General features: G+C 50.2%; 1 protein-coding gene and 1 long non-coding RNA gene across 3 annotated transcripts in view; both read left to right on the top strand.

Moving 5' to 3' along the window:
* Positions 1-26,970, top strand: part of LOC136404092 (uncharacterized) — a 120,759-nt gene that overhangs the window by 60,748 nt on the left and 33,041 nt on the right. Inside the window, exon 1 of one of the 2 annotated variants that reach the window (XR_010751229.1) lies at positions 10,141-10,277. The exons of the other annotated variant lie outside the window; for it this stretch is intronic. This is a non-coding gene — a long non-coding RNA (uncharacterized lncRNA). Of the gene's footprint in view, positions 1-10,140; positions 10,278-26,970 lie in introns of those variants that run through there. 2 annotated transcript variants of the gene reach the window in all.
* On the top strand, positions 20,528-24,087 carry SOX1 (SRY-box transcription factor 1). The gene has a single exon (XM_066380546.1). It carries the CDS (start codon positions 21,267-21,269, stop codon positions 22,422-22,424), a length of 1,158 nt encoding a protein of 385 aa, XP_066236643.1. The 5' UTR covers positions 20,528-21,266; the 3' UTR covers positions 22,425-24,087.

Here is a 26,970-nt window from a genome sequence, read left to right as displayed (position 1 = left end):
CACACAGTAAAAAACACTTCCCTTTCCATTCAGGGCTCCCAAAGCTACTGACTTCTTGAGTTTCCTAAAATCAAAGGTATCTACCTCGCCCCGGCCGGTTGGCTCAGTGGTAGAGCATCAGCCTGGCGTGCAGAGGTCCCGGGTTCGATTCCCGGCCAGGGCACACAGAATAGGCGCCCATCTGCCTCTCCACCCCTCCCCCTCTCCTTCCTCTCTGTCTCTCTCTTCCCCTCCAGCAGCCAGGCTCCATTGGAGCGGAGATGGCCCGGGCACTGGGGATGGCTCCTTGGCCTCTGTCTCAGGCGCTAGAGTGGCTCTGGTCGCGGAAGAGCGACGCCCGGGAGGGGCAGAGCATCGCCCCCTGGTGGGCAGAGCGTCGCCCCCTGGTGGGCGTGCCAGGTGGATCCCGGTTGGGCGCATGCGGGAGTCTGTCTGTCTCTCCCAGTTTCCAGCTTCAGAAAAATAAAAAATAAATAAATAAATAAATTTAAAAAAAAAAAGGTATCTACCTCAACAGCCTTATTTACCTCTGCTCCCCATCTCCTTCTCTCTGCACAAACTCTGCTCAAACTGGCTTCTCCTTCAGCACTCCACCATCTTGGCTGCCTCTCCTCTCTTCCACGTGGCCTTTCTCTGCTCTCCAGCATGGGCTCCTCTGCCCCATTTTATAGTGTAGAAATCAAAACCTTTAATCCAATATACAAACAAGGAAGTCTCTGATACAAAGTCACTTATCTGAGATATAATGGGATTCCTCATGAGAGTGCACCACCCCACATCATGCAACAGTCAAGGGTGTGGGGAAAAGCTTAGTTTTAAAAAGATCTTAGTATTAAAAGGGCAGGAAAGGCTTAGTCTTAAAACTAAGCCTTAGGCTATAATGACCCTGCCTGCTTACAGCCTGTCCTCCACACCCAATGCAAACTATATAAGCAAGCAAACATATATATCATTGTTGGGCAGATAAAATGTATTATGCTCACTTTGTTAAAGAGGCCGTTGCCCAGGTGATATTAATGTGTGTTGGGGGTGGGCTAAAGGCAGGCAGAATCCTTGTAGCCTGAGCCTTGGTTTTGGGATTAAGCCTGTCCCACCCTTTTTGGTGTGAGGTGGTACAATCCTATCATGCCTCAGAGAAGTGACTTTGTATTAGAGACTTCCCTATTATGTATATTGGATTAAGGGTTTGGATTTCTACACTATAAAATGGGGACGGAACGAGAGTTTGCGCTCTTGGTTCCTGAGGTTAGCATGAGAGAGAGGAGAGAGTAGAGCCAGCAGCGGAAGGAGGCCACGTGGAGGAGGCCAGGAGAAGCAGCCAAGATGGTGGAGTGCTGAGTGAGATGCCAGTTTGTGTAGAGTTTGTATCTGGGATAAGGAAGAAGATGGGGAACTGAGGAGAAGAAGGCTGGTGAGCTAGAAACCTTTGATTCTAGGAAACTCGGATAAGTCAGTGGCTTTGTGAGCACTGAGTGTGACTGGGTTTTGGAGCCCAGTGTATGTTTTTACTTGCCCGCCGGGTGCAAGGTAGGATTAAAGGCTATGGCCCATCAGTTTTTGGCTCCGCTGTTTCTTTACCGACTGTCCGAATCCAATGCGAACCTGCATGGGCTGGGCTGCTCTGATAGTGGCCCTGGCCCTGATTACTGGCTTTACAATCATATTTACAAACCTATTTGACCAACAGTCACTGTTTCCCAAAAATGCCAATATGATTAACAAGACAGCTGTGACCCAGTACCAAATTGTTGGAGCAGACTGCAGGTATTAACGTTCCAAGAAAAAAAAGTTCACCTTAGGTTTTCAAATGAAAACACTGAAATGTCAAGGTGGACAGAGTCCCAGGTTCCTGAAAAGGAGACAAGGAGCAGCACTTAGAGTGGGCTTCATTGGTCAGACTGGTGCAGTTTTCCCTGGAGAAATAAGGTGTTGCTTGGCCTGATTTCACTCTATCCACCACTTGCCCTATGTAGGGAAGTCCATGTAAGTCTACTGGGAAAACCAAAGGTGAGGACTTTAGATAGTATGGTGATTTTTTTTTTTTTTTTTGAGAGGTAGGTCTCAAGCACTTTTACATTGACTATATCATTTAGTTGTCATAATAATCCTATAATGTAGGAGTTAATATCTCCACTCTACAGATTAGGAAAAGATTGGAGAAGTTAAGCAAACTTGCTCAAGGTCGCACAGCATAAAATAACAGAACAAAGCCAGGCTCCAGTATAGGCAGTCTTGAGGTGCTGCCCATATGAACAAATACTTCATTTATTTATGTTTATTTGATAGAGAGAGAGAAACATTGATCTGTTCCTGTATGTGCCCTGACTGAGGATCAAACCTGCACCTTTGTGTATCAGGACAATGCTCCAGCCAATAGAGCTAGCCAGCCAGGACAACCATCACCACACCTACTATGGACCCTCCCACCACCACTTTTCCTGAGAGCTGCCCCCACAGAGCTGTAACCTCATCTCTGTCTCTGAACAGCAACCACTACACAAAGGCTGAAAAGCCTCCACTAGCCTGCTTATGGGCACATTACCTATGAAGCAGGCATAGACCTTAAGTATTAGAAACTTTAGGAAGATATTTTAACTTCAAAGGAAATCTATTTTGATTATTGTTGGGCAGATAAAATATATTATGCTCACTTTGTTAAAGATGGTGCTGCCCACATGGAAGCCTGTTGCCCAGGTAATTGCTTGGGATGGGCGTGATTGTATTAATGTGTTTTGGGGGCGGGCTGTGGGCAGGCAGGATCCTTGTAGCCTGGGGCTTGGTTTTAGGACTAAGCCTTTCCCACCCTTTTTGAAGTGGGGTGGACTTTGTATCAGAGACTTCCCAATTTTGTATATTGGATTAAAGGTTTTGATTTCTGCACTATAAAGTGGGGCAGACTGGGAGCTTGCTCTCTCTTGGTTCCTGAGATTAGCATTAGAGGAGAGAGCAGAGAAAGGCCACATGGAGGAGGCCAGGAGAAGCAGCCAAGATGGTGGAGTGCTGAGTGAGAAGCCAGTTTGTGCAGAGTTTGTGCAGGGAGAAGGAAGAAGATGGGGAACAGAGGTGAATAAGTCTGGTGAGCTAGAAACCTTTGATTCTAGGAAACTCGGATAAATCAGTAGCTTTGTGAGCACTGAATGTGAGTGGGTTTTGGAGCCCAGTGTGTGTTTTTACTTGCCTGCCGGGTGTAAGCTAGGATTAAAGATGATGGCCCACCAGTTCTTGGCTCCATTGTTTCATTACCGTCTGTCCGAATCCAATGCGAACCTGCATGGGCCAGGCGGCTGTGATGGTGGCCGCAGCAACTGGCTTCACATTTATGAATTAATAACTGAGAAGTTTCTTAACTCATATATATGCACATTAACTCATAGAAAGCTCTTTATTCACATGTGTGTGTATATACATACTCCTTTTAACAATTATTCCATTTCGCCACTGACAATATTTAATCCTTTGGTGAGGTAGTGTAATAATTACAACTGGGCTTCAACATTAGAGAGCTGGAATAAAATAAAACAGGCCCTTTTCAGCTCTGATTCAGAAAATATTTTTATATTTTCATTGTCTTTCTATTTAACAACATGTGGATTCAGTTCCGATTGTATCTGGTTGACTGTGAGAGTTGACTATTGGGAAAGAATGGGCCAGGGGAAGCTTATTTCCAGTTAACCATGAATTCAGAAATACAACAAATCAGCAAAATTTGTTATATTATGGCTCACAGTTAGTTCAATTTAAACCCTTGAATACACGGCATAGAAACATACTACCATGAGAATGAAATTATTATCTTTATTTATTTACTTTTTCTTAATTCATTGATTTTAGAGAGGAAGGGAGATAGAAAGAGAAATATTGATTTGTTGTTCACCTACTCATGCATTCACTGGTTGATTCTTGTATGTATCCTGACTGGGTGTATCCGAATGACACTCCAACCAACTGAGCTACCCAGCCAGGGCTGAAATTATTATCTTAAAAATGGATAGGTAGAACTTAAATGTAAAGAATTTTTTTTTTCATGGGATGAATTCTAACAACATCAAAACCACTGCTAAGCCCTGGCCGGTTGGCTCAGTGGTAGAGCGTCAGCCTGGCGTGCAGGAGTTCCAGGTTTGATTCCCAGCCAAGGCACACAGGAGAAGCGCCCATCTGCTTCTCTACCCCTCCCCCTCTCCTTCCTCTCTGTCCCTCTCTTCCCCTCCCACAGCCGAGGCTCCATTGGAGCAAAGATGGCCCGGGCGCTGAGGATGGCTCTGTGGCCTCTGCCTCAGGCGCTAGAATGGCTCTGGATGCAACAGAGCGACGCCCCCGGATGGGCAGAGCATCGCCCCCTGGTGGGCATGCCAGGTGGATCCTGGTCAGGCACATGCGGGAGTCTGTCTGACTGCCTCCCCGTTTCCAGCTTCGGAAAAATGCAAAAAATAAAAATAAAAATAATTTTAAAAAATTAAAAAAAAAAACCCACTGCTAACTATAATTTTGGAAAGTTGTCTCACCTCCAGGAATCCCACCTCTCATCCTTCTGAATGAAGCCTCCTTGTCTAGCCTTCTACCTGAATCATCTCCATCCTTCAGGTCCCCTCCCTAATGTTGAACCTTTTCTAATGAGTATCAGCGGCACCACACAATGTAACACTGAAGCTATGTGGTTCTTTCACCACATACCTATTATACATCTATTGCATTTAGCAAGATAACTTGCCCTTCTCTTAAAAGATGCAAGTCTCTTATATCTTAATAAGACCTGCTTCTTGCCCAGTCCTACTTTACAGCTCAAAGTCAGATGTCCAGTGTGCTGAAGTGGGGCTGCTGCTGGAGGTGACACCTGTCCACTAGCACCTCCCCCACCACGCCCGTCTTCCCAGCAAGCGTGTGCATTTCAGAGGACCAACCAGGACTCTGTTAATTACTATGAGAGTCTCAATCATGGCACATCGGATATAAATGGGGATGTGTTGGAATTAAACAACCATGTTCACATGGGCTATAGTAAATGTTTGTACTTTGTCATTCTTTCATAAAATTGGAAAACAATTTATTATAAGACACTGTGGTTTCTTTGGGATTTTCAAATAATTTCTTAGAAATACTATTTTAAGGCAGGGATTTTCGCCTGACCTATGGTGGCGCAGTGGGATAAAGCGTCAACCTGGAACACTGAGGTTGCCAGTTCGAAACCTTGGGCTTGGCTGGTCAAGGCACATATGGGAGTTGATGCTTCCTGCTCCTCCCTCTTCTCTCTCTCTCTCTCTCCCCCCCCCCCTAAAAATCAATAAATAAAATATTTAAAAAAAAAAAAAAAAGGCAGGGATTTTCAACTCAAAAATTCCAAACAGAATCACTTTGGCGCTTTTTGAAAACCTTTAAGTTTTTTTAAGAGTTTGAGTCAGCTGATGCGGGATGGGGCCTGAACATTGAAATGTTCTAAAAGGCTTCATTCAGGTGGTTCCAATGTAAACTATCCATATTGTTTACCCACATAGGTCAGATACTTTTACATGGGAAAAGAATGAACTCTAGTCAAAAGTGAAAATGCTCACATTTTTATTTTTGTACATTTAGAATTAATCTCATAGTCCTGTGAAAACGAATTTTAATAAGTTAGCACATCTAGTTTTTTGTTAAAATACAGTTTAAGCCTGACCAGGTGGTGGTGCAGTGGATAGAGCGTCGGACTGGGATGTGGAAGGACCCAGGTTCGAGACCCCGAGGTCGCCAGCTTGAGCGCAGGCTCATCTGGCTTGAGCAAAGAGCTCACCAGCTTGGACCCAAGGTCGCTGGCTCCAGCAGGGGTTTACTCGGTCTGCTGAAGGCCCACGGTCAAGGCACATGTGAGAAAGCAATCAATGAACAACTAAGAAGTCGCAACGCGCAACGAGAAACTGATAATTGATGCTTCTCATCTCTCTCCGTTCCTGTCTGTCTGTCCCTGTCTATCTCTGCCTCTGTAAAAAAAAAAAAAAAAAAAAAAAAAATTAAAAAAAAAAAAAAAAAAAAATTAAAAAAAAAATACAGTTTAAATCGATGGACACAGAGAAGCTTTGATTATCCTAAAAGTTCTACCTCAGTCGAGTATCTATTCTGTGTATTTTAAGAGGGTTTGAGGGAGAGGAATTAAATTGTGTTTTGATTCAATTTCATCAATGAGAATATGAAAAACAACTTAAGGTCTTATTTCAAGCACTTATTCATGTATATGCATTCATGGAAAATAAGAACAGGCCTCGGGCTGATTTTATAGTAAAGCAAATTAAAATTAGTGTTTTGATCTCAGTTTATTATAAATTAGATAGTAGCCTCAAGATTCTTAGTCATTTTTTCAATGTCTGTCACAAGGAAATATGCAAAGCAGAGTGACACAGCTTTCTTCCAAGGGAAAGACCCAAGGATTTTATTTTAATCTTCACACTGACACATTGCCTTTCATCATATTTTGTAGTGTCATCAAAATTTCCTATTTTGACCTTCCAGCTTCACGAGTAAGTTCTAAAAATAAAGAGTTGGCAGGATAGTTATACAAAAGAAAGAAAAAAAATGTGGTTAAGCAGGAAGTCAAATGCAATTTATATTATAAAAATATAACAACAATTAATAATCTGTTGTGACACAGGCATTACCGTGTAACCTTAGGTTATGGATGTGATCCTGTCAATATCTGCATTTTGTGTAAGAGTCAGGCGTCACCAAGAGGTCGAAATCTGAGGGGGACATTTCCTGAAGGACTAAAGCTCTGAGTGAGTAGAGGTGAATACTCTTACCTCTGATTTGCGGGGAGAACAGGATGTATCAATACAAGACACCGTGCCCACAACCATGCCAAGTGTTCATAGCGTTCAGGGACCAGAAATACAGAGGGTTTAGCTGCCCCAAAGGGGGCGCGTTTCTTTAGGAGCTAGGGTCCCTTGGACTAAAGGGGCAATTCGGACCGTGGAGGAGAGCCTGCTGTAGAGAAGCGAGGGTCCCAGGCCCACCCCTGGAGCGCCTGAACAAAGGAGGTGTTCTTTCGCGAGTCTCCGCTCTCAGCTCCTCGAAGCGGCTTTTGGCCTCATTCCCCTGTACCAACAAAGAGGAAACGCCGGTTCCGACCCAGACGCCCCAAACCAGCGCAGTGGGAATAGAGCGGCCGAGGCCCTGCGCGCTCTGCGGGCGTCTCTGGGCCTCGCTGCAGTCTGGCGTGGCTGCCGACTTCGGGGCTGACTGTGGCGGGACCTGACGCCTCCGCTGCAATACGCGGGTCTTTTCAGCGATCGCCACCACCAGTGTCACTGCTGAGGCCGCGGGAAAGGCTAGCTGTCGGGGCCGAATTCGCTGGGCAGAGGCCTGGGAGACTGGGGCAATGCCCAAAGCGAAACCAGAAGGAGGAAGTGGTAGCTCTGCTCTCTGCCCGCCCCTGTGCCCGAGCATCTGCAAACTGCCACAGTCCGGGCAGGGAAGGGGGTAGGAGGGAGGAAGGCGCACTGGGGAGAAGGGGCGCTTACAACAGTCTCTCCCAGGCCTGGGCCCGCGCACTCGCCCGCTCCTTCTCTGCGTGAGCAGGAGAGAAGCGCACACTGGGTTCTCCAGAATTCCAAGGTCGTGTTTCTGTCTCCCAGGGCTGGGCCCCTGCACACCCGTGTGCACGGGGGCTCCCGCGTGCCAGGCCGAGATGTGGGTTAGAACTCCCCCTCGCAACCCCCACTGATACGAGATACGAGTTTGACATCTGTTTGCCAGAGTGTTTTGCACTTAGCCTAACACCCACTATTAAGTGACAAAATTGTGGCAGCCTGTCAAAGCCAGCTGACTGGCAGCTGCTCCGCGTACAGAAACCATTCAAATATTTGCAGGTTGTGAAGCGTCAGGCAGTGTTGTACCCAATCTTTCAGTGACTTCACATGTAAAATGTAAGTCAAAGTTTTAAATCTGGATTCCAAAATGTTTCCATTTTCCATACAAAGGGGAAAAGCGTTCAGTGTGTCTGCTGGAATCGGTCCAGTTCCAACGTGCTCCGTTGTTTCCCACCGTGAGATTCCTGCACAAATCCAATTTTTTTTAAAAAAAAAAATGTCAAGGACCGTTCCCCACCTCCACCCCCCAATCTCAGATGACAGAACTAAATTACCTTAAACTCCAGGAGAAAACTGTTGCTCAAAAGTACATTTCAAAAAAATAATAATTCACAAGTAAAGCAACTACCTGTTTTATTTGGCATTGGACAGTTACACCACATGCGTTCTGGGGGAAGTGAGCTGCTAGGAAGAGTATCTTAGTTAATATCTGAGTTCTCTGGCGATTTCCAAAACACTACCTCCGCTCCCTGCACTCCTAGATCCTTAGTCCGATTGAGAAATAATTTGCAAATGACATAGAGTTTCTCCAGATTAAGGTCCATTGAGTAAAAGTTATGTGAGGGTTTTGTCTCCACAATTAGAGCCAGACAGACAAGAATCTCCTGAAAACTGCAGCTGCCAGCGATGGGGGTGGGGTGGGATCATAGGGTTGTTAAAGATACATAGCTGAGTACATACCTACACCCTGAAACACTAAGGGGCTGACAAGCACTTAAGATGTTCAAATGTACTGTACTTGCTCTTCTTTATTTTTGAAAGGTCGGTAAATATCTCTCCTTCTGGTGGAAGGAGAACATAAGTCCTTTGGGCAAAACATGGGGTCATCATTTTCAGAAAGGCATTGCTTTTGATGAATTTTCTGAGAGGATCAGAGAGTGCTAATGTTAAGTACCAGTGCTGACAATTGAAGAGAGAGACAGACAGAGAGAGGAGACAGAGGGAAGAAGGTAAGAAAAGAGAGAGAGAGAGAGAGAGAGACAGAGACTTCGCTCCAGCCTCTTTCTATTCTCTTAAGATGTTCTCCTCTTCTTCCCCGCTGGCGGCACTGTCCTCTCAAGGGGTGGCCGGGGACTTTGCCTGCAGGGGGAGTCAGGGCGCAGAGAGGGTCGGCGCCCCGAGGTGGGGAGGCAGCAAGGCACTGCTGGACTCCGCACCAACCGTGCGTGCTGGTAACTTGAGGCTGCCTGGCCGGGGCGACTTTTTACCTGTAGTTTTGTGTTCACAACAGTAATCCTTAGTTAGACGCTGTGTTTCGTTCAGCAGCTGCTACCGTTAGCTGCTCAGACACAGGGGACGGGAATGGGGGGAGCCGGGGGGAGGGGTAGAGGGCGCTGTTTAAAGCGCTAGCGGGGGGGGGGGGAGCTAGGCCAAGGTGTCCCCCGAGCGGGAGAACAAAGCTGAAGCTATACCCCCGGGAGGAAGGAGCCTCGAGCGAGGATTTGGTGGGGGGAAGGGCGGGGAGGAGGCTGCCGACGGCCCCGGGAAACGCCCGAGGAACCAGAGTGACTCCGGACTCAGGGTGGGCGGCCGCTGTTCTCCCGGCGAGAGGCTGGGAAAGGACCCGAGGAGCGGTTCAAGGCGAATGTCGGTAGCCTGTGTGATGACAGGAGGAACAACTATTTTATGGGGAACGGGGGGAAAGACGTCCGAGCCCACTCGGGGAGGAGGTAGAGGAGAGCTGGGGGATTTTCAGGACACAGACGTTCTATTGGGCCCGAATCTCTGAGGCCAGGCCACGACGGGCTGGGGTTGGGGGCGACCAGGAACCAGGGCCCAGGAAAAGCGGGGCGTGCGCGGGTGGCTGGGCGGCCGGAAGGGAGAGGGGAGCGAGTTGGGGGCGCGAGGGGTGAGGGGCTGGGGCGCGGCGCCGGGCGCACGGGAGACGCGGCTCCACCTCCCAGCTCAAAACGGCGTCGCAGCTGCTCGAGAACCAACTGCTCAATTCTATTCACTGTCGAGTAGGAACAAAAAAGTGGCTATTTATTAGAATACTTGTTTGGTATTGTTCGGCGCCACACAAAAGGCGTTTCATTATGTGGAGGGATCCCCCTTTTTCCAGAGAGAAACAATAACTTGAAATTGTCTTTAAAGTCTTTTCTATCAATAATAAATTTCATTTTCTTGTCTCTCTCGCCTACAGCGTGTGTGTCTGGGAGGGTGCGCGCGCGAGAGGAGCATGTGCGTGTGTAGTGAGTGTGCGAGCGGGGGTGCGCGTGTGAGTGTGCGTGAGCGTGGCGCCGGCGCCCGCGTCTGCGGTGCAGGCGCCGCCGGGAGCCGACCGAACTGGGGTCCCAGGTCAGCGGCGCGTTCCGCGTATAGAACGGGCTGGTGCCCCAGTCCGGAGGAGCCGGGGCTAGGGAGGTGCCCGCGGGCAGTGCGCGGGGGGCGCAGCCGCGCCGGACCGGCTCTGGAGACCCGCTGGAGCCGAAGGAGGAACTAACTGTAAGTGTGTCTCAAACTTGCGCAAGGGCTTCAGCTTGACGGGAGCTGAGGAGGGGGGCCGGAACGGCTCTGGGAGGGGGCGCGGTGTCTCGACGGTGACTTTCTGTGAAGGAGGGTAGGCTGTCCCCGCAGCTTGGGTCTTCCACAGAGAACAGGTGGGTAGCTGTGGAAACTGCCGCAGGCGTACTCGCGTACCCGGTCTATTTGTCATTTTCTTATCTGGAGGTTCACTCCTCCCCTCTTCCTAGGCTTTTGAGATTGGCCGCCGCCCAGGGGACCGAGACTCTTTCTCTCAGGGTCATCTTTTGGGGGGAGGGGAAGGGAGGTCGAGCCAGTCGATTTGGGGGACAGGTTCAGGTCCGCCGCGGCTTGGGTTTTCAAGCGGCCGACGCGCCGCGCGCCCCCGCGAGGGCCAGGCTCGCTCTCTGCGCCCCTGCCCTGGGCGGTGCGGGCGCCTGAGCTCAGCAGTGCGCGCTACGCAGCGCTGAGAACTAAATCCGCGGGTTGAAATTACGTTTTAAAAATTAACATGTTGAGCGTGTGCCATTTAATGAGAGGTGTTTTGGGCAAAGAATCCATTTAACTTTGACTGACCGACGGTCTGGACAGTGTTAATACTGTCACACACACACACACACACACACACACACACACACACACACACACACACACGGGCAATGAGCAGCGAGCCTTTGACACGCAGCAAGTGGCTTTGGACCCGGCGCCCGGGCAGGAGCCCCACCCGCGCGGCCAACGCCTCAATCTTGCTGGCTAGGGCAGGGCGCTGCAGGATGGGGTCCCGGGTGCCCCAATTCCCTGCCTGCTCAGTGAACGGCCTAGAATGGGAAGGGGGAAATGACCCCCACCAGGCGTCCCCAGTGCGTCCTCCCTTCTCCTGCGAAATTGCACCCGCTTAGTATACGGTACCCACCACATCACGCGTGCCTCGTTCCTTAGCGCGTGCAGCGAGAGTCCACTCACACGCTCAAGCCTGTCGCCCGCTTCTGCCCCTCCCCCCCCCCCCCCCCATTTCCTGGGTTTGATCTGCCTACGGAGAAGAAAGGTCACAAAGTTTCCAAGGTGAAATGGATTTTCCGCGGTGGCCGGTGCTGAAGTCGACGAGCCGGGCGGAGCCGGCAGCCAGCGACTGGGAATAGGACCGGGCTTGGCTGCCTCCTGGCAAGAAACAGGTGTTTGAATACGATAGCGGCCGCTAGTCAATTAACCCATTAAAAGCCCGCTTTACTGCATCGATTTCCAGGAGTGCGGTGGGACCGGGATTCTGGAAGCTCCTTTGTGAAACGAGGGGGAGCTGGTGCCTGCCCTGTTGGCTCCCTGGTTGACGGAGAGGACCCCCTAGAAGCCTGTTCACCACAGTATGTCTGCCCAGTTGACCAGATCGGGGACTTTTGTCTCAGCTGGACTTAGAGAGGGAGGGAGGGATCCTGCTCTGTTCTCCCCCAAAACCAAAACCATGATATTGTTTCCCCACGCCTCTTTCCCAGCTCAGGCCTGATAGGTCCGTGACACTCACGGCAGAAGAAGAAATGCCCGGGCCAGTGTCCGTTCCTCAACGCGCTCCACCGTGGATGCAAACAGTTAAGGCCACGATTCACGCAAAGCGGAATGGCGTCCCTACCGCACTTCCCCTGGGTGCTGCCAGGTTTCCTTCACCCGGCAGCGTCCCAGACTGGGTGGCTCGGTCTGAGAACTGCGCGCGCATAGAAAACTATGTGTGCGCCCTGAGGATGACAGAGAGCTTCCAGGTGACCTCGTACTCGGGTCCTCATTAGCACGGAAAAGAACGGCGCAAAAGGCCGAGCCGGGTGGGTTTCAGCAGCAGGTCTTGTGGGGGTGCACAGGATTGGAATCAAAAGGAAGGGTTATTCCTCCAAGGAACCTTCCGGAACTGTGGGCTGCTAGACTAGCTGCACCTGGTCTCTCTGTCCACAAGTAGGAGGAGGCCACTGGGACCCCAACGAGGTGCTGTGCTCCAGATGGCTGGCCTACCTGTGCAATCACCTGCAAAGAAGGCTGGTACCCAGCCTCTCCTCCAGGAGCAAATTCACCTGTGTGTCCTGCAGGTCGCACACAATTTCAGATGGCTAATGAAAATGGTTAGTTACTACCCTGAGACCCAAATACTCTTCCCCTGATGCCTGGTGGGAATGTTTGTCCTCTTAGGGCCTCTCCCCACTGGGTGCCAGTACAGGAGTAGTCAGTCCATAACAGGAGAGCTGGGCACCCAGCAGCCAGCTGGAGAGCTGGCAATCTCCCTTGAGACAGTTTTGTAGGAAATCTCTACTGTTAACCCACATTTTCCTCACTGCCCCTAAGTTAAGATTTAGGTTTCAAAGGCTATCTAAAGCTTGACTTTCTCTGATCCACTCAACCTCTCATATTCATTGTGCCAGCTCCCCTAAGATGGTTAATGTGTATATGGGGGTCCATGGGGACCCTTTGGCTTGGGCTGCAGGTTCTTCCTCATCCTTGCTATCCAAAGACTGCCACCCCAAATATTGATGAATGATCTGATTTCCCCTGGCAGGACAGATGGCTTCTGCCTCTGTGAGGTAAGATACATGGCATTAAAATGGAGCCAAGGGGTCCTATCTTAGCTTAGAGCACAGGGCAGTGGTCCAATCCCATTGCCTGAAGATTTCAAGGGACCCACTTCCCTGTTTGCTGTTTTCTGAAGTAAGCAACACATGCAACTGAAAAGGCTTGAAATCGTGTCAAAGTGATGTTTTAATCTCATTGAAAAGTGTATTAAAGGACAAGATGTAATTTATGTGAGATGCTTCGATGAAAGGAGAGATTGGAGTAGATGGTCCTTTCACTCCTGTGAACCTTGTGTCATGTTTATATTGAAGCTTGTGTAGCTAAATCTAATTTGCAATAACAGGGATGGCCTGTAAGCAACAGCATCTCTGATTTCACTTTATTTCTTTTCATATAGAAATTCCTTATGGCTTGTCTCCTCTTGTGAGTGATGCCTTTTCTATTTGGGGGCTAATGAGAGAGAATATGAGAAAAGGCAGTGTTTACTTGTAACCAAAGCTCTTTCCAGCATACACTAGCTGGTCATCAGCTCACCTGGACTTGATTGGGACACTGCCTACATCTGGAACATTTTTTGTATTATTTCTTTGAGATGAACATCACCACAACCTCCTCTATCAAATCCCACCTTCTCCCTGCACTGGGGTAATGGGCCTGCCGAGCTCTGGTTCTGGTTCAGTTTCTCCCAAGGATTTTAGCTTTAGAAGTGAACATAATCAGATGCCCTATATTCGCAGACCTTAATATTCTGCAAATTTTAATGTGAATAGTTAGGAAGCTTCCCCCCATTCCAGAAAGTTTGATCTGTGCTCAGTCTCTACAGAATCTCAGAAACCAAACACACATCCTGCTCAGCTGAGGTATTTTGTATTCTTATTATCACGTCGAACACAAGCATTCTTCACCAATAAAAAAGCCACACGCGTTAGAAAATTACAACTTTTATACAACGTAAAAAGGTGTATTCAAACTGTTAATTACAGAGGTGTGGGTAAATGAAACTTTAGCAGTGACCCATTTAATTTTGTGGTAATTACTGACAAAATAAGACAAGGATGAATCACAATACATTATATTTATCTTGAAGGAGAATATTGCACTTCTGTAGTTAAGCCAAAGAGTAACAAAAAAAAAAAAAAAAATGGGGGAGGTGGACTGCGAAGGTATAAAATATACATAAAAATTACACTGAAACCATTTTGGGTTAAACCCAAATTGGGCGCGGCTCAGGTGGCTTTCTAAAAATCCCATCCAAATCTGGGAAGCCCCGGGATTTTCTACCCAAAATTTAAGGCTCTCGAATCATCTCCTCTGTCATGGTCAAGTGACAGAGCTGCACTGATTCGCTGACTTAAACCCAACTTTTGCGGGTTCTAGAAATCTGGGGGGCAGAAGAGGGCGACGAACTCTATTCCAATCCTGCTTCTTCTCTGTGCCGCCACGTTCCCCCGGCGAGAAGGGACCTATCGGTCGCCCCATGCCGAGAGGGACCCCAGAGCACTCGGAAACCGCCAGGCCAAACCATGAGCTGGATAAGGAGTACGTAGCGTGGGTCCACAGACGCCCCCTTGCCAAATTCACTTTTTGCAGATGAATCTGACGACTGTTTTCATTACAGGCTCCTTCACAGGACTTTTAGTGACTGGTGGAGGAAGGCCCTTCTTCGCCTGCCAATTTTGGTCTGCCGTGCCAACGTCGGGCAGTGGCTTGGCCAAGGCTACTGGGAATTAGCCACAGTCCCCGCTCGTGCCATTTCCCTTCCAAAGCCTGAGTCCCTCGGTGTGGACACAAGAAGGAGGGTAACTTGCGATGGCCACAGGCGCCTCGCGCTCTGCGCGCCCACCGCATCCCCAGTTAGGGACCGGCTGGGACTGCTCTCGGCTGGGGCGGAGGCGCCGGGACGTCCGGGCTGGCACGCGGGCCCGGGTTGGGAGCCTAGAGAGAGTTCGTGTCTTTAAAGCTCACCGGACAGAAACTGCGCTCACGCTGCGCTCCGCTCAGACGTCTGCCCCCATCGTTTGGGCTTGTGGGGCACCCTGGAGGAGACGCCCCTGGAGGAGACCCCAGCGCCCAGGTTTAAGGGGCAGGTAGCTTGGCTGGGATTCTTCTTGGAAATTTTTCCGCAGAAGCAGGCCCTTCGGGTGGAGGGTCCGGAGGAGCTGGAGCCGGCCGCGAGGCCTGGGCAGCAGACCGCCCAGTGTCGTTCCCACCCCAGCCGCCCTCCCTCCGGGGCCACCGCAGCTCCGCCTGGGCGGAGGGCGCGATGCTCCCCTCGGGCCCCAGCGTTTTCCTCCCCTTGTCTGGTTTCTTTCATTCATAAACCTGGTGGCTACAGACGCAGCTTGAATATTGACGTCTCTCCCCCAACTGCACCGCCGTTAACCCAATTACAGAATTCATCAAGAACTGTGTTGAATTATCTCTTTCCATACAGTATCAGCATTAGCCTAATTAAAAGCTATAATGTCTGATATAATGATTAAATCGTTAGCTCGGCTGTAGGGAAGCAATATTTTGTTTTCCCTTCAATTAGAAGCTGATTGAGGTTTTCAGAGCAGGTCAGCTGTGAAATTTGAATTATATGTGTGAGTACTGCTCACAGGGTGAGCCCCTACTCGAAAGCTCCCAGAGATTCTCCAAATGCTTTCACCCAGAGAGCTAGGAAGCACAAAACAACACGCACGCACGCACACATAGGGCTGTTTGCTCCTCACTGTGAATTTACGAACTCCACACTGATCACTGGAAAGAAAGCCCTGCTCGCTTTCGAGGGGAAGGGCTTTATTTTCTTTTCCCACAGACGTTCCTGGAACAGCCCTCTCATACAGGACGTTTTTAATCGAGAGAGAGACGGTGGATTTGTACACTCTTGAGAGGCTACCTTCTGCTCTGTTGCTGTTCCTAATGGCAAAGACGTCACTCAAAGTTCCATACTGGCAACGATTCTCTAGTCCTCCTTCCTCTTCCGTCTTTTCTATCACTGTTTTTTTTTTTCCTCTAAAACAAAACAAACTTTTGCGTTACTTTGACTCCGTCATTGTTTGAGAACAGCCGGGCCAAGTTAGCTGGATTAGGGCTCAGTAGGGGAGGGAGTAATGAAGCGCGCCAGGGGGCCGGGAGAGAGGAGCACCTCCCACAACTTCAGGTCCGTCCCCGGCGCGCCCTGGCGCGCAAACATTCGAACGCGTGCTCGGACCGCCGCGACCCGGCGTGTGGCCGCAGGAGCTGGAGAGGGGCTCTGCCGCGGAGAGCGAGAGCCTCCAGTCCTGTAGCTCCGCGTGGCCGGCGAGAGCCTCCAGTCCTGTAGCTCCGCGGTGGCCAGCAGACGGCGATCGCGGCCCGCCTGGTGGCTGAGTCAGGGCAGACGCGCGCGGGGCCTGGGGGCCGCGGCTCCGCAACCTTTCGGGCTCACCCGAACCTCCCGTGGCTCCGGGAACGGAGGAGCGGGGCACCCAACCTCCGCCCTGCCGCCTCTCTCCTCGGTGTCCACTCCCCCCACCCCCCACCCCCGCCCCAGCGCGCACAGTGCCGGGCGCCCTGGTCTCCTCTAACGCGCGCAGTCCCCGGGCCTCTTCTTGGTTTGCGCCTCCTGTTGGAGGCCCTCCTGTTGGCCGAGATGACCTCGAGAGCCTCTTCCAATTGAACTGTCTTCTTTTTCTCTCTCTTAACCATTTATTTATTTGTTTTTTATTATTATTATTATTATTATTATTATTAATTTTTCCCTTCTCCTCTTCCTCGCTCAGATCAGTCTTTTATCTCCCAACAGTCCTGCCAAGGAATTGGCGGCTGCCTCGTGATTAGCCTCCCTAGAACTCGGGTTTCAGCCCTTTGGGGAGACACCATAACTGGGAAGGCTGCGCCCGAGGTGGTCCACAGCGGGCCGATAAGTGGCTGAATCCTCAAGGGGCTTCGGAAATCCCCGGAGCTGAACTGTGGGAGGGGAGAGGACATAGGTGGATACCTCTCCCCGGAGGGTATTAACTGGACAGGCCAAGGTGGAGGAAGACAGAGTTTTTAGTTTCATTGCTTCCCTATGGTGACCTTTGTCTCTCCAGAACTCCTAACCTGTCCATCTGTGCTTGCTGGGAGCTTGAGACTGACCGCCAGTACAGAAAGTCACCTCTAGGTGTCTGAAAGCTAGCTTTCACTTAAAAGACTGGTAGAGACAGGAAGAGGATTCTGTCCAGCGACCTCTCTACTTCACAGGTTTCTCCTGAACACAACATGGGAGGGGGAGCAAAACCCAAAAGTTTTACTCTGTGGAGGCAGTTTAAGCTAATGGTGTTAGATTTAAAGTCCAGAATTCAATGTATTTGAAAGTGAACGGCTTGTGTATATTTCCTAAATAGATTTCATACATATGTATGCATATGTATTGTGCACATGTATGTAAACAAATACATATATTTTATGTACCGGTGTGTATATGTATATATGTATATACACATGTATATGTACATATTTACATATTCTGTATTACATGTATACGTATGTATACTTATGTATCCTCTGTGTGTATATATGTATGCATATATTCTTTGTATATACACAAGTATATGTGTGCATATATTCTGAGGCTACACATGTATGTGTGTGTATAAAATATTGTGTATACACATGTATAATTATATATATACATATGCATGCATGTATATAATTTTCTCTAATGATTGCTTGGATCTAGATTTTCTTTAAGGATCATGCCCACAAGTGAAAAGAACATCTTTACTTATCTATATTTCTAAGTTGATCTTCCCTTTGGTCTTTTGAGCAAAGCAAATTTGGTCGCTCAACAGTGAAGTAATCCTTTGCTAGGGGTTCTAGACTGGCCTTTCTTGGAAATAGTGTAGTCTATTTCCAAATCCTCCAGCTCCAGGCCTTTGAGAAAGTCCTCAGATTGAAGGAGGTCCCTGCCAACCTGGTAGGGCATAAAAGGGAGAAACAGAATAGGGAGAAGAGATGTTTTTCAAAGTGATTTTGGACTGTTTTCTTTATTTTTAAAGAGCTACTCGGGAGAGGAGTCAGAAAGAGCAAGATACTGAGGCTCCCAAATGCCATTACTGGCAGGAGTTGATCTGATTCTCTTCCATCTTTGTGCCAGGACGAAAGACACTGAGAGGTCTGGCATGCAGTGCCCTGCCTCTGCCTAATTGGCACGGGCAGCAACTGCCAATCATCTACCACTTGGCAACAAGTTACACCTGCAGCTCCAGTTTAATACTTACGCACTTGGGTCCCCACAGTCTTTGCCCCCTTGGGCCCAGGGAACATCTCACTATAAAGGACTTATAGAGAGTGCCCCAAATGCTAAGCACTAGCGTGATCTCATAAAAGCCTAAACAATTTACTTCCTATTTAGGTGCTCTGGAAAACAAGGGTAATGTCGTATTTGGAAACAATTTTGAAGACTATGTAGAAAGAAAACTAGACGTTTCAAAGTCAGCTACCCAAGTTCCCAAAAACATAAAGCATTCCTGCAATGCACACTGGAGCGCAGGGTATATATAAAGTAAATTGCTTCATTGATATGGAAAATAATGTGCCAAGCCTTGTTCATACAAAGTATTTTCAGGGGGTCTTAGGCTATTTGGTTTAAAATTTAAATTGAAAAGCAGAGGAAAGAAATCTTTCAATTGCTAAGTGGGTAATATAGTTCATAATTTGTAAGCCATTTCCTTTATTTCAGTCTTGCTGACTTTCCATAACACACACACACACACACACACACACACACACACACGATCTTACTGCACACCCATCGCCTCCTAAATTATCAAAGGAAAAACAGGACTATAGCATTCTTAAACAATATTCTTGTTCTTTTTGTTGTTGTTGTTCATTCACAATGTAACTGATATTTGAAAGAAGTCCATGAATCAAATAAAAAGATTTAACAAACTCAATTGGTGAAATAAGAAGGTAGTTGAAAACCAAATTTATAACCTAGACATTTAGTGAAAAATATGAAATGGCGTTTCCTTTCTAATATAATTATATATTATTCAACAAGTTCCCTATTAAATGCTGAATAGCCTGAAATGAAAGCAGTTTAATCTGCAGAGACCAATTTGCTATTGCATTGCATACTGTAGCAACCTTGCAATATTAAAAAAAAAATAAAACTACAGTAATAATCATAGTAATTGACAGGAAAGAGAAAAAAGCATTATTGCTGTATCTTGGACAAGCAATAGGGTCAGAAAATTCACAACCTCATAATTTTTTTTTAATCGGGGGTGGGGGAGAGATCTCCCGTATTCACTAGCCAACATACTTAAACATGCTTATTACTATCCTTATGATCATTATCGTATGTTTTTTTCTATTACAAGAATGTCAGTCACCGGCTTTGGTTAGGCTCCAGTTCACCCATCAGCCATCTCCTAAGCACCTCCCTTCTCCTGTGCTCACGGAGACGTCCCTTGACTCAATGGAGAGGTGCATGGTCTCAACGGATTTTCTACCAGAAGGTAGCCTGAGAGCAATGGTGTTATCAATGATACTTTGAGGTTTATGAATTATAACCTCAGGCAGATACCTCAATCACTCCAGGAACCAGGCCTTTCGCTTGCATAATTCAGGAAAACAGCATCTGTCGCTTGGTCCCCAGGCCTCACTTTTCCGATTCAGTTTCAGGGGGCCTCGCTCCATTCACGCAGTTTTCAAAGTTCTTAGGCAAATAGTTTGTGGAAGATGCGCTCCAGAAGAGCGTGGCCTATCCCATTCTTGTGTGATTTTAAACTTTTCAACTGTTAAGTAACTAGATTCCACATAGATTTTGTTTTTGACCTTCCCAGAAATTCCTTTGTAGAAGGAAAAGCTAAACTGAGAAGAGTGTGTGACTATAACAGCCAGGCTTTTTAAAAGATTTCTCTCAAACAACAACTTCAGGGCTGATGCTAAAATAAACTATGAAGTCAAGTTCAACACAAATTCTCCCCCATTACGGGAATTATCGGTCCCCGGGCCGTGAAGGCCTTGCTCACGAGAGGGGGCACTGGAGAACTTCAGCACACGCGACGATGAAGCACGCATCCACGGGCAGGCTTAGGGGACTGAGTTGCCTAAGCCGCGCAAGAGATCACGTGCGGGCCTTTTGAGTTGTGTACCTGGGGCAGTCTTTCCTGCTCCGAGAGTCGCACCCCTTCCGTCCAGCCCTGGGGCCGAACTGAAGGCAAGGTTCCTGCCTCGGTCCCCAACTTTCCCTTTCCCAGCTAGCACAGACTTGGCGGATGGGCTCGAGGAGTTGCTGGGTCTTGGATGCGCTCCTTTAAAACTTGGTTAGGGGCTGGATTCCTTACCCCTCCCCCCTCCCTGAATGATTCCGTCTTCGTCTTGCTTTTAAATCCAATCGTTAATCTTGCGGAGCGCGCGGGCGGAGAGGAGAGGGTGAGCTCCAAGCTCGGAATTCGTCGCCGCCGCCGCCGCCGCCGCCGCCTCGCGCGCTCAGGAAGCAGCGTGGCTGTGACCCCCTCCCAGGCCTCCCCCCCCCCCTTCCTTCCTGCCCTGGCTCACCCCTCCTTTCTCCCCTCCTCCCCGCTCCGCCGCCCGCGCCCAGTGTATCTACTCCCTCCCCACGTCACTCGCCAGCGCGCCATGCAAATCACCGCCGCCGCCAGCTCCCATTGGCCGCGGCGCGCTCATTTAATGGCAGCCCGGGCCCGGCGTATGGCTGCTGGGCCCCTCGCGCCGTCGGCCCCGTGTGCGCCTCCGCTCCCAGCGCACGGCCCCGGGCAGGCAGCGGGCAGCCTGGGCTCGGCGGCCCCGGCTTCCCGGCCATCTCTGCGCGCCTGCGCTCCCTCGGCTGCCCCCGGCCCCCCTCCCCAGCTGCACCGTAATCCCCCTCGGCCCCCCCTCCACTCCCCCCTCGGCGCCTCGCTCCCCACTAGGCACCTGGGACCCGCACATGCCCAGCGCACGCAGCGCGCCGCCCTGCTAGAAGTTGCAGACCCGGAGTTGGAAGCCACTGAGGACCGAGAGCAGAAAGGAGGCAGTGCGTGACGGCGGCGACCCGCGACGAAGAGGCGGCGAGTCCTGGCTCCGGCCCCGGCCCCGCGCATCGCTCTTGTTCCGAAAAGTGGAGGTGCAACTTGGCCACGATTACACCTGTTTGCACCGCTCTGCCGAGGGCGACCCAGCTGCGGCGGCAGCGAGGACGGCACGCCGGTCATCACCCTCTTTGGCAAGTGGTTTGGGCAGAAAGAGAAACTTTCCAGCTGTGAGCCGGACCAGCGCTGAGTTGCGTGTGTTTCTGCCTCTTTTTTGTTGTTTTTGCCTCCACCTCCCCACTTCTCTCTAAGACCTCTCCCTACACACCCACCCCCAAGGCTCTCTCTGTTTGAGCCTCTCTCCATCTCCCTGACCTCGGCTGTCTATGCTCCAGTCCCTCTCTGCGCGGTGCCGGTGAACCCGTGAGCCGCCCCAATGTACAGCATGATGATGGAAACCGATCTGCATTCGCCTGGTGGCGCCCAGGCCCCCACGAACTTGTCAGGCCCAGCCGGGGTGGGCGGCGGTGGCGGCGGCGGCGGCGGTGGGGGCACCAAGGCCAACCAGGACCGGGTCAAGCGGCCCATGAACGCCTTCATGGTGTGGTCCCGCGGACAGCGGCGCAAGATGGCCCAGGAGAACCCTAAGATGCACAACTCGGAAATCAGCAAGCGCCTGGGCGCCGAGTGGAAGGTCATGTCCGAGGCCGAGAAAAGGCCATTCATCGACGAGGCCAAGCGGCTGCGCGCGTTGCACATGAAGGAGCATCCGGATTACAAGTACCGGCCGCGCCGCAAGACCAAGACGCTGCTCAAGAAGGACAAGTACTCTCTGGCCGGAGGGTTGCTGGCGGCCGGAGCAGGCGGTAGTACCGCGGCCGTGGCCATGGGTGTGGGCGTGGGAGCCGCGGCCGTGGGCCAGCGCCTCGAGAGCCCGGGTGGCGCGGCGGGAGGCGGCTACGCGCACGTCAACGGCTGGGCCAACGGTGCCTACCCCGGCTCGGTTGCGGCGGCGGCCGCGGCCGCGGCCATGATGCAGGAAGCGCAGCTGGCCTACGGGCAGCACCCCGGCGCAGGGGGCGCGCACCCACACGCGCACCCCGCGCACCCCCACCCGCACCACCCGCACGCGCATCCGCACAACCCGCAGCCTATGCACCGCTACGACATGGGCGCGCTTCAGTACAGCCCCATCTCCAACTCGCAGGGCTACATGAGCGCTTCGCCCTCGGGTTACGGCGGCCTCCCCTACGGCGCTGCGGCGGCGGCAGCCGCTGCTGCGGGCGGCGCGCACCAGAACTCGGCCGTGGCTGCTGCTGCGGCGGCGGCAGCCGCGTCGTCGGGCGCCCTGGGCGCGCTCGGCTCTCTGGTCAAGTCGGAGCCCAGCGGCAGCCCGCCGGCCCCGGCACACTCACGGGCGCCCTGCCCCGGGGACCTACGCGAGATGATCAGCATGTACTTGCCGGCGGGTGAAGGCGGTGACCCGGCGGCAGCAGCAGCCGCGGCGGCACAGAGCCGGCTGCACTCGCTGCCCCAGCACTACCAGGGCGCGGGCGCGGGCGTCAACGGCACAGTGCCCCTGACGCACATCTAGGGACGCGGGGGAAATTGCGGCCCGCGCTGGCGACGCGCAGAGAGAAGCGTGCGGCCGGCCTCGGGTTCCCGGCCTGGCCTAGCGCGGCCTTGCTTTTGTACAGACCTTTCTAAGTTCTTGTAAAAAGGAAAACACTGGCTACGAACACTAGGTGACACATCCCCCCTGATCCCCCACTCGCCTTTCCGGGAGCTTCTGGGGACCGCATGGCGCGGACACAATCGTGCATTTTAGACTGAACTTCGCAGTTTTCTTGAGACTTTTTGTACAGTATTTATCATACACGGAGGCAAAAGCATTTCTTTGCTCTAGGGGACACAAAGACCAAATTAAGCAAGAGTTGACTCCAACTTTTCTATCCCGCCGGCGCGCTCACTCTCATCCTGCATCGCTTCCAGGTGGCGTTTGGTTGCCCGGGACCCAGTGCTCGGAGCTGTTCTCATTTGTTATTGAAGTAGTAAGGCAGATCCAAACACTTAAAAGTTTTTTGTAGTTGTTACCGCTTTTCTGGGTTGGTTTGTTAATTTATACAAAGAGATAAGCCCCTACACCCCTTTCAGAAGGCAGCGTTATATTCTGGGTTTTGTAAAACTTTTCTGTATCTGAGCTTCTCCAATTTTTTTTTGTTTTGTAATTATTTCTTGTAAATGCATTGTGCAAATTTATTTTAGGCGTTGCGGCATGGGGAGGGGTATTCAGATTATGTACATAGTTTCCTAAAAAAGCCTTTCTCCTAAAAACTAAAAAGATAGCCCCCTTTAAAAATGCATCGAGTTTTGAGTCAATAAATTTAAGAGAAAAAAAAAATCATCCCCCCCCCCATAAATTTGAAACGTGCTAATTTTATGCATGTTTTATGAGCTCAAAATACAATTAGTAAATCTGACCGAAGGAGAAATTGTCGCATGGACTAAAAGTGAGGGGGAACCCCAGGGGAGAGTACGGTTTTCATGGAGCTTCATCCAGTGGAAAGGAAGTTAAAAATCTATAGATTATTTTGTAGAGTTTACAGTGTTGATACAGAATGGGAAATAATTACCAAAAAAATATATATATATCGTTTTATACTCTGGCCCTTTGGTGTGTTTTTATCTTGGGCTGACACCGCGGGATTTTTCAGCTCCTTGCTGTGGGCTTTGCATCCTCGGTTCCCGGATTTCTGTCGCCAGGGGAGAAGACCCCAATGGCGGGACCAGGCCAAGGTTGGATGACAAAAGACCACGGCAGGGGCACGGGTGTTACCTATTCCCGGGCAGCTTGCTGGTGGAATTTATTTAGATTCGACTCGAGGAGACACAATCTCTGAACCAAAATGTACTGTAACTGAGTGCCCTCTGCCCTTTCTCAGCCCCTCTCTCTGGCTTATTTCTCCTTGGGAAAGAGTAAAAGAATTTTGTTGGATTTTTTACACGCACACACAAAATTGGCCAGCCCCCCAGCCCCGCGTGAACTGGGATGCAAGTTGCTAACGGATATGAATGCAAAATACGGTGTTTATTATTCCTGATGAGATCTGAGGTTGTTTGATGCTTTACATTTTTTAATAATATTTTTTCTAGGTGTTTATTGGTACATTGCAGTTCTTTTTCTGGAATTTAAAGTTTTCTGTAAAACTTTGTCTTTAAGTAAATCTGACAGCATTAAATATTGCATTTAAAAGTTATGCTGTAGCAAATACGTTTTGGAATTAGTCACAACATAAAAGTGAAATTATATTTTTGGAAAAAAGAAACCTTGAGCCCAGATCAAAATATGTTGATTTCATTTTCTCCACATCTTTTCTTGTCTTGGAATGAGTTAGACTATCCGTCCAAAAATGGGCTTTATGGTGGTGGGTTAATGAGAACCAGATTTAGCCCTCATTTGAGAATAGCTTTAAGTATATAAAATGCTAACCTGACAATTGACATGTGTAATTTTTGGAGTCATTTTAATAATTTTGCTTAAACCACACATTCCTTAAAGTGATTGCAAATTTTTCAAAAAAGATGTCGACTGCTTCTTCCAAACAAGATAACCCCCCCCCCCTCCCTTTTCCCCCTGCTTTAGCAATCTGATCCTTTGTGAAACGTTCCTAAAAGTGTTTGGATAGATATGGTTTGCTAAACGGAACAGCATCAGAGATAGCCTGGGAATAAATGCCACACACAGTCAGTCCCCTCTGGGAGAGACGCTTTGGGAAATTCTGTAATGCTCTGTTAACTCACCAGCCTGTTTAAGGGCCAGACCACATTTACTCTGAAATATGCAGAGTTAAATGAACACTCTGGTTCTGTTGCTAACCCCCAATCTCCATCTCTCTCTGCACTTACCAAAGTGGCAGACAGATATGTGGTCATGCTCACAGAAATGTATGCCCGACTTTGTATCTATTTTCAGCTATTGATTGGCATCTAAGTCTCAGCTCATCAAACATATTAGTAATGTGGGTCACACTTGAAATGTTTTAGACTATAAAAAGTTTAGCAGTATGCTGGGAACTCCAGGAAGAGCTGTCCCTTGTTTTCCCAGAAGGTGGACTTAGAGTTTGACATTTCATCATACAGCATCAGCTGAAATATTCACTTTATTAAAAAACCCAGGAAGATCTTAAAAGGAGAATTTCTGGAATTCAGCGAATTTGTTTTTGTTAATTAGAAGGACATGGAGGAAAACAAATTCTTTAATGACTCCATTTGAAAACAATATGAGGTAGGGGAAGAAGAGATTTGCTAGGATTCCTTTGTCCAGATGAGATTCTATCACACCAGCAGTGTTTCTCCAATGTCATCTCGTAGATTTATCCCACTAGACAACCAAACAATGAATTCGATTCTTGCCAAGGTACACCACATCGTATTCACAAAAATGAAATACTATGTGATGGCTTCGGTTACTTTCCAAATCACGGGATGGTGTTTCTATCGTTTATTTCAGTTTTGTTGGAAACCTGTGTGGAGAAAGCGCGCGGACAGGACTAGTTGGGGAGCAGTTTGTACAAAGTTTGCGTACTTTCTTCGGGAACAACTGCGGGAATTCTTCATGAGCAGGCCGTTCGCGCGGCCGGGCTCGCTCAGCTGAGGTTAGCAGGATTTGCTTGAAGGATTTTTCCCGTGTCTCTTCCCCACCCCGCCCCCACCTCGCCTTGAAAGAAAGAAAAGAAACAGAAAGGCAACTCTTCGGCCCATTTTGTTGTTGTATTAAGACTTTGAAGCCCACCACCACCACCACCACCACCACCTACCCCCGCCAGGGCCGGGTGGAACACACCAGTGGCCAGGTGAAATGAATTTTAAAACCAGTGGCGGGTACTGCGCACTGCTCTGCAGATGTGTGTCGGGTAGCGTGACTGATAGGTCTATTAAAATCATGCTTGTGGGAGAAGAATAGCACGCATATTCACGCATTTCATTTTCCCAACAAAGACTGGGCAATGCAGATTCCTGTCTCCGGAAAATTCTGGTTAACTCGAGAAACCCTGCACGGGCGGCGGGCCCCTGTAAGACGCGTTTTGGGGCGGCACGGGCTTCTGCACCCGCCACCCGCGGCCCCCACGCTCCCACCTCCGCGTCCGCAGCCTGGCCTGAGGGGCAGAGGCTCCGGACAGATCCGCAGCAGAATATAATAATAGGTTTGATTCCTTCGAAACTTCAAGTGAAAAAGCAGACTTGGCCTTGGCGCAGCTTTTTCCAGAGTGGCTATTTGGCGGGATTGAAAGGCCCGGCCAGAAAGGGAGGGGTGAAGGGGACGCGAGCTCCCTGGGGCGAGGAGCCCAAGATAATGAGCCCCCCACCCCCGGGTCGGGGAACGCGAGGACCCAGCGAGTCCAGACGGGTGCGCGCAAAGGGAGGCCGGCCGGGGGACGGGCAAACAGGCACCTTCACCTTCGCCCGCCGCTCCGGGTCCCCGGCCTCTGTTATCCAGCCCGATGGGGGGCGCAGAGCGCTTCCTCCCCCTCTCCTTTCCTAAGTTCATTTCTTGCTCCTCCTCCTCCCTCTCTCCCTCCCTCCGCTCTGCAGGCCCTTCCTCTCCAGCTGCGCGCCCGCTCGGCCCCGGCTTCGCCCTCCTCCGGGAACCCCACAGACTCGGTGGAGGGCGGCCCCCTGCGCCCAGGATCCGGGTCCTGGGTCCTCTCCCCGCAGGAGAAGCGAGGGCCTCCGGCTTCTCCACGTCACCTTCATCTCGCCCTGTTCACAGTGAAGCCCCGAGCAGAGGACGACTCCCAAGTCTTCCTCGTCTCATCCCTCTCAATCCTGTTCCTCTCCACCTTCCTGGCACCCCTTTCTGTCGCGTAATCCATTCACTTCCTTATTTCCTCTTCTCTTCTCCCTTCCTCCCCTCAATGACTCCAGCGTCTACGCTTCCCATTCTCTGCCGCCCCGGCCTCGCCTTTGTCTCCACTCGCCGCCTCCTGTCTCCTCCCCCCGGAACACACGCCCCAGGCTTAAGACCTGGCCCCTAGCGGTCCCGGCGAAAGCCCCGGGACGCTCCCTCTGAGTCTCGGGTCAGGGTCGGTAGGTGCCCGGGAGCGACCGGCCACCAACCTCCCCTCGGCTGCGTCCCCGAG

Source organism: Saccopteryx leptura, chromosome 4 (genome assembly GCF_036850995.1).
Source record: "Saccopteryx leptura isolate mSacLep1 chromosome 4, mSacLep1_pri_phased_curated, whole genome shotgun sequence".
NCBI lineage: Eukaryota > Metazoa > Chordata > Mammalia > Chiroptera > Emballonuridae > Saccopteryx > Saccopteryx leptura.
Note: the sequence above shows the minus strand (reverse complement) of the source record. Positions and strands in the feature narration are given on the sequence as shown.

What these genes read in the sequence shown, in the direction of transcription:
- SOX1 (XM_066380546.1), top strand. Translation starts at nt 21,267, where the DNA reads ATGTACAGCATGATGATGGAAACCGATCTGCATTCGCCTGGTGGCGCC.